We start from the raw sequence: 12,126 nt of genomic DNA on the forward strand, positions 1-12,126 counted from the left end.
AGTTAGAGAACTCTTAGGGTCCATTTGGAACCCGTATAGGAATTGTTAAAGGGAACCGTTACGGAATCGGACAGCTAAGATCGTCAAGGAACCGGAAATCGTTAAAATCCTAAAGGATCCCAAACCTACACATGATGTAACATGATGGCACACATATCTCTTCGTGTTGTCGTTACCAGCAGTTTGAGGAGCCAGAAGCGTGACTTGTAGTAACAGGTCTTGAAGGGGTTGATGAGGAACAGGAAGAAGAAGCCGTACAGAGCCAGAGGGTTGGCCTGCATGGGTACCAGGACGCTGTCACTGAAGAGACAGGACAACAGGCTGACGCACCACAACACGCCCAACAGACCGGCAATCTACACACACAAAGAAAACACAGACAGTGCAAAACGTTTATCATCACCTCCAAGTACATTTCACTGCCTGCAATGTTGAACTTGTGATTGTGCTGATTGTGCGTGCATGTAACAATAAAACACCTGGCTTGAATCTTAAAGACAGTACTATAGTAATAGTATGTGAAACGTAAAATGTAAAATTGTAGAGTTGTGTTCATCCTGAGCAAAGGTTACAATGTTCTGTTAATATATGCAAGGATACACGTTTGTGCGTTAGTATTTTGCAATGCATGCCGTGTGCTGTAATTAACATTTAAAAGCAAAACAAATGTTTTGCAAATGAAACTATGAAAATGCTTATACTGGAAAATGTTCACATTTACGATTCAAAACTTCACAATTAATTATCTATCTATCTTTATGTCTTACGTTATTACTGTAAACATATTGCACGTGTAAGTGTCCGTGTACTTGTGTGTGTGCGTACCTCAAACAGATGTTGGTGGGATAGGTTGTTCCTGGGGTTCAGTTCAAATATGAGTACATGGTTAACCCCTGCCTGTCTCCAACCATAAGTGTTGATGCCTGCCAGAGAACATACAGTAGGTTAGACAAGTGGGTGGTGGTGTTGTTGTACTTCTTCAGTGGTTCTCAACCTTTTTTGGGTCAGCGTCCCCCTATCCAATATCCAGGTCCCTTAGCCAATAAAAATGTACGCTGAATTTCTGCTCTGAAAATGTAAGTTTGTTTCTTACTGTTAGAATGTGATCATTAGCCTACTTCCCAGGGAGCAAAAAAGAAAGAGGAAAGCCTGTAGATTATAAGTAGAATTGTATAGCCTTCAAATAGGCCAGGGATGCCCGAAACAAAGCAGGACCAAAACTTGTGCAAAAAGTGTGCAAAAGCTATTGTGAAGTGCTTAGGAGGCCTCAGTGGAAACAAGTAAATGCTAAGTAAGTGTTTTAAAGAAGGTTAAAGAAACGACAGCACAGCGTTTTTATAAGTTAGTGGATAGAGCTACTGCTACAACCAGAAAAACCAACAACAAAAAGGCACAGGCAGAGAAAGCAGGTCATAGACACAGCTGCAGAGAGCGTGTATAAATTAGTGGTTAAAGCTACAGTAAAACCAGTATTAAATGCAAGTTAAAAGCTGAGTAAGTGTTTAAAAGCAGGTTAGAGAGACAACACCAAAGAGAGTTTATAAGTTAGTTGATAAAGCTACTGTAAAACCAGTTCTAAATGGCAGTTAATTCTCGAAGGAACAGCCGATGGTGTTTACCTGAGCTGAGTACTGTATTATAGCATTATTTTATACTGTATTATCATACTCTTCGATACAGATTGGTCAAAATAACATTTTATTCACACAAGAAAAGTTATTGATTTCAGATTTAAGGACTGAACTCTCTCTGTGTGTGTGTGTGTGTGTGTGTGTGTGTGTGTGTGTGTGTGTGTGTGTGTGTGTGTGTGTGTGTGTGTGTGTGTGTGTGTGTGTGTGTGTGTGTGTGTGTGTACCTAGCAGGAAGAGGAATTCTATTAACAGGAAGCCTCCTCTATAGATCCTCACCAGGGGCCAAACATCGTCATGACGAATGGTCACGGCTCCTGGAGAGTGAAAGAGAGAGAGATGCATGGAATAGTTACACCAACACATGATCAGAAATGGCTGATTGAAATTTGACAAATCTTACATTAATAAAAAGCGTTTGAAGCTCTATGGCATCAAGGCTATGCTTGGTTTTAGGTGTCTGAGTATGAGTATGAGAGTTTAGCCTGTATTCTACCAGTATATCCGTGCACCACAACCTTCATAAATCCACTCTGACGCTCTGTTGAGGAATCAGTGCTCTCTCTCCAGAGCACAGAATTGTGTAATTTTGCTACAGTGTAACTAAGTAAGTTTTAAAATGGCAAACAGAAACAAGTCCAAATTACATTAGCCAATGTAGCATTTCTTTTTTTTTCAATTTATGGGTAGTGTATGGGCAATATACCGGTTATTGCACATCACTGTGTGACTTGAATAACGCAATCTAGATTACCAAACATGCTGCAAGTGTCACATTTTGCCATAACCTCCTTTGTCTTCAACTATTTTTAGAATGTTGGGACAAACAGTCTCTGGGGTGCGCTCCAGTGCCCTTGGAGTGAATTTATGAGTGCACCCTTCAATGAAGGGCCTGTTTTGTATGCAACAGATTTCTAGTCATGGTGGCTGTACGTTTTAATGTAGGTCTGTTATGTTTGTATTACAGGTTGTAGCATTACACAGTTCTTCTTTTCTTTTTTATGCCTTTATTGATATTACAGTAGGTAGACAGGAAACGGGGAGAGAGAGATGCGGAGTGACGCGCAGCAAAGGCAGTCAGGATCGGGATTCGAACCTGCGACACGCTGTCAGGCTACATTGGAGCCTAGGTGCCCGTAGCCAAACTGTTCTTCTTTTCTGAAGCACTGCTACTTATTTGTGTTTTGGGAAGGAAACTGAGGTAAATCATGAAGTTTTATGTTCCAGCAGTGATGGCAGTTTTTGTGCTGAATGGATATAGACATGTGAAGAATGTTATTTAGCTGTATCATAGTTTCTTTAAGGCACTACAACTGCAGATCAACAACGCCTCCATTTTCTTAGGCAACTAAAGAAGGCTGGCATGGGCCCCTGAGAGCCTTCTACAGGGGTACCACCGAGACTATCCTGACTGGCTGCTTCACTGAATGGAAACTGTACGGACCTCGACTGCAATGATACTGAACGATAGTATGAATAAATACTGGAATTGAATTTATCATCTGTGAACATTATTAATAATAAAATCAAAACTACTACCCCCAATGTTTTCACATTGCCAAAGTGCATGAAGTATAACAGACATTTTTAAATCCATCTCACAGGCAGTTTAGGTGTTTGAAATTTTACGCCAAGCTTCCTACAAATTTTTCCGGCATGTACTGGCGGGATTAAAAAACGCTAGAAAGTACTGGGATAGCGTAGCAAATGATGAGAGAGCGTCGAGTGAGAGAGCGTTCTAACGGTCATCGTGGTCGAACGAGCATTGGTTTCAACAAGGAGCGTGTGACAGGCTGCCTGTACGTACCTGTAGCCAAAACTGTTCAGTGACAAAAATGCTTCAAAGCAATGTTGACATAACTCTACATATATCAACATATGTTGCATGGGGTATTGTGGGTGGCTTGTTCAACTACGATGTAAGTAAAATTAGCTCCGTTATAGGGAGAGGGTGGGTGAGAGTTTCACTCTCTCAGAGAGAGAAAAGAGAGAGGCTCAGTGCTCACAGTGCTCTCAAGTCGCAACACACTGCAGGCAGCACACAGATGTTTTTAATATGATAATAAATGATTGAGAGAGAGCGAGAGAAAAATAAATATGAGAAAACCGTTTGCTTATCCTCTGTTCTTTCTATGCATTAAAGTTACAGTCTCGCGGGCTTACAGTCACCTCTCGCGCGAGTATAAAGTACCAAGTAGAAAATAAACAAATGAAAACGGTCGCTTATCAGGCGGAGGAGGGCATGTGAAAATGGTCTCTCCCATTCCAACTTCTTTTTACATGTAAACTACTGGGACTGTAGTGAAAACACAGCTTATGTCGCTGGTTGAGTTGAAAAGTTTGAAGATAAGTATGTTTGTATGGATGTGTGTGTGTGTGTGTACGGCGGTTTTGTTACCTGTGATAATCACTGTGACCACTAGGACCAGGAACACCCCACAGTAGAGCCCCACTCTGAAGGTGGTCCATGCAGGGGCAGGCTGCAGGGAAACGGAGACAAACACTGTTTACTAAACTGCCCAGACAGTATCTGTTCCTGTACTGCAGCAGAACTTAGTGTTGCCAGATTTTGCGAGAGAAATAGGCAACTAGGTCTATGAAAACAAGCCCGAAAGAAGCGACTATAGGCCACATGAGCACTTTAAACCATTTAGACCTGAGGCCGGTTCTAAAAACGTCTTCTAAATCCTGTCTTCTAAAATAATTCAAAAGAATTATCTTGAAAGAATTAAAAAAATGTGAAATAACACAAAAACGGCATAAAATATTTTCAGATGGGGGTACGAGGACAATAAACAAGCCCAAAAAAACGCAACCCACAATATTATACCAATATTTAAAAGCGACTTTACAGAAAAACAAGCCCAGTCGCTTATAATAAGTAGACATGGCAACACTGCTTAGTAGTACATTTAATTTACCCCGAGTTTTGATTAACAACTTCAGTAAGTGTGTGTGTGTGTGTGTGTGTGTGTGTGTGTGTGTGTGTGTGTGTGTGTGTGTGTGTGTGTGTGTGTGTGTCTGACCGACCTGTGCAGCACCCAAGGGGGGCACCCTCAGCCTCTTCATGGCCTTTTGTCTGTCCCCTCCCTCCAGCTCTGTTGTAACCAATGCCTGATGGGGAGAACAGAGAGGGGTGGTGGGGGGTAGCAGAAAGAGATGGTAAGAGAAAGTAAAACCGTTAAATACCCATTTTGATATGTGTTTTAGGTACCTGTATGCAAGTTCATGTGTTTGTGTACCTCAGTCTCAGAGATAATTTGTGTGATTTTCTTGCAGGTGTAAAATGGAGCAACTTCAACATGGGCCACCCTCCAGTCTGCCCCTCTGGACGTCTCCAAGATCTTGTCATGTTTCTTCAGGATCTTACGGAACCCTGTGAAGTTCAGGTTCTGCAACAGAGAGAGAGAGAGAGAGAGACAGACAGAGAGGAGGGAGAGAGAACGAGAGAAACAAAGGAGAGAAAGAGAGGAGGAGAGAGAGAGAATTGAAAGAGACAGACAGACAAAATAAAGAAATATAAGATTAAATATAAGAAAGCGAGAGAGAGAAGGAAAAAAAAGAGTATTCTGTGTATTTTAGGATGGTGGCATAGGGACAGGGGACAGCACAACCAGAATGTTTTGCATGTTTTATACCAGCAACCAACTGACATTTGTTTCCTACAAGGTGTGTGGCAGAAGCCTTAAGCGTGTGAAAAATACTGTCGTATTTGAATGATAGATTTCATTACATGCCATGCACTTGCATGAAGTTAAGAATTAACTTACAATTACTAATGTGTTCACATCAGTTGACTCTGTGTGTGTGTGTGTGTGTGTGTGTGTGTGTGTGTGTGTGTGTGTGTGTGTGTGTGTGTGTGTGTGTGTGTGTGTGTGTGTGTGTGTGTGTGTGTGTGTGTGTGTGTGTGTGTGTGTGTGTGTGTGTGTGTGTGTGTGTGTGTGTGTGTGTGTGTGTGTGTGTGTTATGTAATTGAGTCATTGTATACCTGATAGTTCTGCAATAGTATTAAGCTGAGGTAGAACTCTGAAAAGGCAAGCTGCAGGTCCTTTATATTTCTGTGTTTACACCTCTCCTGTTGGGACAGAGCAAACACCGTCTTTCTCTTCCTCAGGCCCCGCCCTTGGGTGGTGCTCTCTCTCTGGGCATCCAGCGAGGACTGCAGCTCATTCTGCAGGGTGGCAAAACGACGCTGGGCCTCGGCCAGCTTTTCTGGAGAGACGAGACAGGGCAGGGAGAGAGGAAGAGTGTTAGGCAAGGAAAAAGGCTCTGCAGGACACAGACCAAACAAAACATTCACTTGATAGGTTACACTGTAACGATTATGAAAATAGAAGTGATGTGATGTAATGTGCGCACAGGTGCACCAGGAGAAACAGAAGTAAAAGTAGTAGCACTAGTAATAATAAAAGTATTACTCATAGTTGTAGTAGTAGCATGTAGTAGTATTAGTAGTTGTAATAGAAGCAGAATTATTATTAGCAAAGTATTAGTATTAGTACTACTTAGTAGTGGTAGTAATAGCAGCAGCAGTAGTAGCAGATGCATTAGTAGTTCCAGTAGTGTTACAGTTATTAGGACTAGTAGTATTAAAAGTAGTAGTTGTAGCAACAGTAGTAGTAGAAGCTCTTTACCAGAATAGAAAGTGTTGATCTTTGCCAGCTCCTTTTCACACGTCTGGAAGAACATCTCCTCAAACTTAGCATAGTACCTCTTGACTGTATCCTCATCTGTAACTAAAGGAAGAGAAGAGGACACAGGCTATTAGTAAACATATTACAAAACACAGCACTATTTTTCACAGAGGCACTCTGTCTCAGATTGAGTTACGTCTGGTGAAACACAACCCAGTCAGTCACACACACAATCACAGAGTAGTGAGGCTGAAAACAACAGCTCAATAGGTTCCAATAACCGTACGTTTCTTCCGTTCTCTTAAAGAGGCCTAAAGAGTTAACATGAAACCCACCTTCCCTGTAATTTTAGGCTTGCACCGCCACCTAAACCAAACTACCACCAAACGATATATCTAAATCCTACAGTAAACATATTATCAAGGATTAAAGAACTTAAGTCTCAGCTAGATTGGGAAACACACATTCATTTTCAGTGGACTTGTAAAGACAGGGTAACTGTCTTGATTGCATTTGATGCAATCAAGACAGACAACTCCATTTGATTGCATTTGATTCAGACTGCATTTGATTCAGAACTGCTGCTGCTCGAGTCTAATACCAAGAAACAAGTGGACCATGTCACTTATATCTTTACACTGGCTCCCTGTCTGTTAAACAACTGATTTAAAAATACTTCCGTTTATAGAGCACTGAATGGTTTAGTGCCAAAAGGCTGGAACAAACTCCCAGAAGACAGCAGGTCTGCTACGACTCTTAGTTCTTTCAAAGCTAAAAACGTTTCCTTTTTTTCCGCCGCCTTTAAATAGTTTTTTGTTTCTTCTGTAATTGTATTCCCATTTCTACTTATTTTCATTGTTTATTGTTTTCAAATGTCCTTTTAAAATGTGGTTATAATGCTCTGTGTCTTGATGTCTTAATCAATGCATCTACCACTCATTCAAGAGGAAACCCCCAGTTATAATGGGCTTTTGAGCTTCAGGCAGCACACCTTGCCAGTTGCCACAGTCAAAGAGTAGGTGTCCTCCCCAACACCAGGGTCTACATTTCTCATGGAAGAGTAGGGAGACCGCCTCTAACCACTGCAGGTGGTATAGTTATATTGCATCTTACCATACAGAGTGGTTAGAATAACATTTTACTCGTTAAACTAAGCTCCGGATTGCAGCTTTAATTTGTGGGTGGTTGACCTTCAACTTGTCAGAATGAGTAACTATCTTTTTACACTGAACTGAAATCCCTACAGAAAGAAACCAAATGAAAACAGTAACACCCACCACTTAATTATTTTACTGTGATTTTGTTTTATGTGACAACATGTACATACTGCAGCTCCTGTCTTGGTGAACCCTTTTAGCTGGCACAGCCACAAGGGGGAGCCCTTCTCCCATATCATGGACATGTATGTCACAGGCTTTCTGGCAAGTAGAAGTGAAACGCCCTCAGTGCACACAGTTCTGTGGCGCTATACTCAATGTACAAGATATTTGTTATCCGTCTGTTCACTGGTGTCACCCAAACTGTTCTACATTCATTGTCTTACTAATTTTACTTTATTTAGGAATGTCTTTATAATGCATACGTATATGTGATGTTTTTGCATTATCAGCAAACAAACAAAATACAGTATATATTTTTTGCTTACTGCAGTGGAGTCTGCACAATACAAATGCCTACCACTGGAGCATGCATGTTTTGTTCCTCCATGTGGCTGAGAGAACCAACAGAAACACGTGTCTCACACACACACACACACACACACACACACACACATTTTGAGTCAGACTTTGCAGTGTCAGTGATTCATCCAACTTCAGACTGGCTGGTTTTAGACAAGACACCAAATTAACTAAATTGGGGTGTCTAGGCCACAGAAACACACACACACATACAGTACATACATACATACATACAGTACACTGCGCGCGCGCACACACACACACAGAGTTGTGGACTCGAGTAATCTCCTTATCCCATTTTTGCCTTATTCTGCTCTTTTCTCTCTCTGCAAGTCTTGGCGTCATTATGATTATTATCATCATTATGCCATTATGACATGTCTGTGTGGCAGTAATAGGCTGTACTTTTCATCTGGAAATTGTTGTTTTTTTGTCTCCTTTCCAGGAACTCCCTGCTTTACACCCATACAGTTGCACATGGTACAAAGTAAACAGTCTTGGGTCATCCACAATACACCTCTGAAGCAGCTCCCATCAAGAAGATTGAAATCACGACGTTTACTTAGTCGCAGGTCAGTGTCACATGTTGAGAATAGCAGATGTACAAGCTCACAACGTGTCACGCTTCGATGCATCGTGAGCTTGAAGATCTGCTATTTTCAGCATGCAACACTGCACGCAACAAAGTGTACAGTATATATATATATATCAGGCAATGGCATCTCAATGGTACCGAACTACCGAGGGAGGCCAGTGTTACTTGTGTAGGCGCACCAAGATTGCACCCCATCAGTTCAGGGGGAATATTTTGTAATCACTATTTGACTACTGTGTACTTTTTAGTTAAGCTATGCTAAAATAATTAAATGTTTAAAAAACTAAACTGAACGAAGTCTCATGGCTGACTTTTAAATCTGTCTGATTTGGAGAGATGCCCCAAAAACTCTAAGTGTGCCCTCTCCTGTCCCAAGCTTAGTGTCCTGCCATGCCTCGGACTGTTTGGACAAATGAGTCGAATGAATGGCATAAAATATAATTTAATGTATTTCCCTTGGTCAGAATGAAGTTGATATGCTAGCTGCACGTTTACATAAAGCCAACAGACGGCCGACCAGTGCTTACTATAGCCAGGCCGTTTTCCACTACATAGGGTCATACACAGCTTACTCATTTACCTACGCCACTGAATCTCCCATTAGCCAAGATGTCTTGTTTTCCGAGACATAGATGATTCGTGTGCTCAACTTGGGTCTGGTGGTGTGAATAAGTGGTTGATGACTCCGCCGAGTGTGTGTGGGCAATGCTACGCTGCAATGTAGCACATACATGCAAGTTGTGTGTCTCGGCTCTACTCCATCCTAATTTTCCAGCTTCAGAAAGGTTACATCGGTTCCCAGCTTAATTCTGTTCCTTCCTCCTGCCCTACATTTGGTTTGAGGTTTTAGAGTTATGTAGTATAGTTTCACACATGGTTGTTGCCAAAACAATGGACTAGCAGAGCAACACCATCTCGCTAATGTCTAGCACCACCATGTGAAACTCTTAACTTCATCATAAATTTTTTTAGGCACTTGATTTTATCAATAACAGTCAAATCACTAAATATACTGTATATATATATATATTATTATTTTTGTAAGCACGATGGATTCTCCAACTTGTTATTTTGCATATCATTAAAAAAACGTATTTGGCTATGGGAGCACTTTGGTAATAATGATTCATTGGGTTCTGTCTAAGGCCTGCACTTGGAAGGAATTTTCTGTGGATGTGTGTGTTGTAACTTGGACTCACTCACACATAGAAACACTCATAGACAGTGGACAGGAACAATACCCTGGCCACTTTGTATCAGAGTGCAGCATTTTAAGGTGCCATGTCCGCTTATTTTGAGCGGAGGAACGTTTTGGATATCATGTCCAGAGAACATTTATTGACGCCCACAACGTTCAAACCTATCAACCGTTGCTGTGCTCGAGCGTTTGCGTCATCTGCGTTATAGCCTCACCAAATAACGGTAAACATGGACTTCTCACGGTTGCGGTAACGATTCAAAGTCAGGTCGTAAATGACCGGGTTGTCAGACACAACCAGGGGGATCAAAAGAGACATTGATGAGTGGCACTACTCTCCAAAAGTTGAACTATTTTCTGCTTGAAGCGCCCAGGGCGCTCCGCCAGAAAACACTGGACACCTAGATCGCTGAAACGTGATGCTCATCGCTTGGAAGAGGAGCGCTCCAGCAAGCCTTTACCACATGCATGGCAGAAAGTCTCTGGCAGCTCAAAAACACTTTTTTTGTGTGGACACAGCCCCTAAAACACAAACAGTTGATATCCCACTCAAATGGACAGAATGAGTTATTTTAATTTCGTTTTTCAGTTTCATATTCGATTTCAGTTTAGTTTTAGTTAGTTTTAAGAGTGCATGCATATAGTATTAGTTTCAGGAATTGACTAGTTTTAGTTAAGGTTTCTATTTAGTTTCAGTTGCAGTTTTTCCCAGGTATGTTGAGGAAGAAAGCCTTGATTTCTAGAAGCTGAAAAAGGTAGGATAAAAAAATGCATATCAGATATGATAGAAAAACTGATAGAAAAATTATTAAAATTAAATACAAATTTAGTTCCTTTTACTTAGTTTTGCATTATTCATTTTAGTTTTAATTTACTTTTTGTTTTGTTAAATTTTTTAACCTACATTTTTATCCCATGATTTTGCAACCTCATTTTTTTCACCCAGTGTCAATTTTCTAAGTAATCCTGGGCGCTACACTCCCTCCGCCAGTCTAGGGAGAGCCCAGAGCCGAGCTCATGCCTCCTTCAATGCATGAGAGCTAACAACCCTTCTTATCACCCGACAGGGAGTTTCCCCGGTTGGATGTTGGATGTAGCGCGTGGAAGGAACACGTTATTCCAACCAGTTCCTTTCCCCTCCATCAGGCGCCCCGGCTGACCAGGGGGAGGCAGTATAGAGACCAGGATAACTGCATGTTTTTGTGAGGGTACCTACCCTAGGGGACACGGGGAGAACATCCCAACTCCACAGAGTTAATTTCGTTTTTATATTAGTTTCAGTGAACAATTTTTTGTTTGTTTCCCCTTTAGTCTTAGATTTTGTCTTAGTTAACTATAATAACCCTGGTGAGATACTGAATCGAAATAGCGAGTGACAGAAAAGAGAAGGAGAGATTATTAGAAAGGGTGGAATGATAGACAGCTAGACAGATGTATATAAAAAGGCAAGCCCCCATCTCCACGCGAACACCTTGTATGGCTTTATACTGACCACAGAAGGCATAAGTTTGTTTAATTTAGGATGATGTAGGACATCAGCAAATGACCTTGCTTGACTACGAGTTTAGAGAGTACGCCAGCAGTTCAAAAAGCTCTATAAGCAGGAATGAACTAACGACTTCAGTGCTTGGCAGTAGTCTCTAAAAGTGTTGAGACGAATATTACAGCCTAATTTATGCTTTGGTGTAAAAGGGTTGTGCGACAATAGGCTTAAGTCTAAACATTGTGACGGTCATAACTCCTCTTGTAAAAACATGTTACGTTATAATATTAATATCCATGGTATCCCTCGGAAAACTCCAATTTCACTGAGTATATTGTTTCTGTAGTGACAGACAGCTGATATTATCTCACACATATATATAAAATGTCTCATGTGCCCGGGACCAAGCCAAAGCACTGCTAGTGCATTATACAACGTCCGGCACACTTAAATATAATGGCTTTACCTACATAAAACGGTAGACTCCTTAGAGATGTTTTTTTTTCTTTTCAGGAGATCAGTCATAATGTGCGTAATGTTTGACATTTTCCACACACACTTGTGTTTGGGTCTGTGACTGTTATTCAGAGCGGGACACAACGGTTTTTAGTCACAGTAATTCTTAGAAGCGGAAGGTGGAGGGCTGTATATATAAATTTAGATGTACAAACTGGAACAGACCAGGACAACCAGTCCAGCCAGCCAGTCCTTACGTCCGTCCGTCACTTACCATGACCTAGAATGGCCCGGGAGACTCATAGTAGCCATTTATTGGTCATAAAAATCAGAATGGAAAAGCCTACTGTATGAATCACAGGATCATAGTAGATACCGAGCATGTAAATAGATTATTAAAAGAATGTGTTTGGGGCAGAGAGTCATAAAAACAGATGCTGTCCAAGCTACACG

At 41.2% G+C, this 12,126-nt stretch overlaps 1 protein-coding gene across 1 annotated transcript in view; it reads right to left on the minus strand.

Annotated features, from left to right (window-relative positions):
- Nucleotides 1-12,126, minus strand: part of LOC308094355 (xenotropic and polytropic retrovirus receptor 1 homolog) — a 47,925-nt gene that overhangs the window by 16,036 nt on the left and 19,763 nt on the right. Inside the window, exons 3-10 of the mRNA XM_080440960.1 lie at nt 6,263-6,364; nt 5,617-5,840; nt 4,871-5,020; nt 4,659-4,742; nt 4,027-4,108; nt 1,856-1,945; nt 826-923; nt 177-356 (exon numbers count right to left, since the gene is read on the minus strand). Of these exons, the coding sequence (XP_080297086.1) occupies nt 177-356; nt 826-923; nt 1,856-1,945; nt 4,027-4,108; nt 4,659-4,742; nt 4,871-5,020; nt 5,617-5,840; nt 6,263-6,364 (1,010 nt within the window). The remainder of the gene's footprint in view (nt 1-176; nt 357-825; nt 924-1,855; nt 1,946-4,026; nt 4,109-4,658; nt 4,743-4,870; nt 5,021-5,616; nt 5,841-6,262; nt 6,365-12,126) is intronic.

The sequence above is a fragment of the Gymnoscopelus braueri genome (assembly GCF_963280865.1).
Source record: "Gymnoscopelus braueri genome assembly, chromosome: 10".
Lineage (NCBI taxonomy): Eukaryota > Metazoa > Chordata > Actinopteri > Myctophiformes > Myctophidae > Gymnoscopelus > Gymnoscopelus braueri.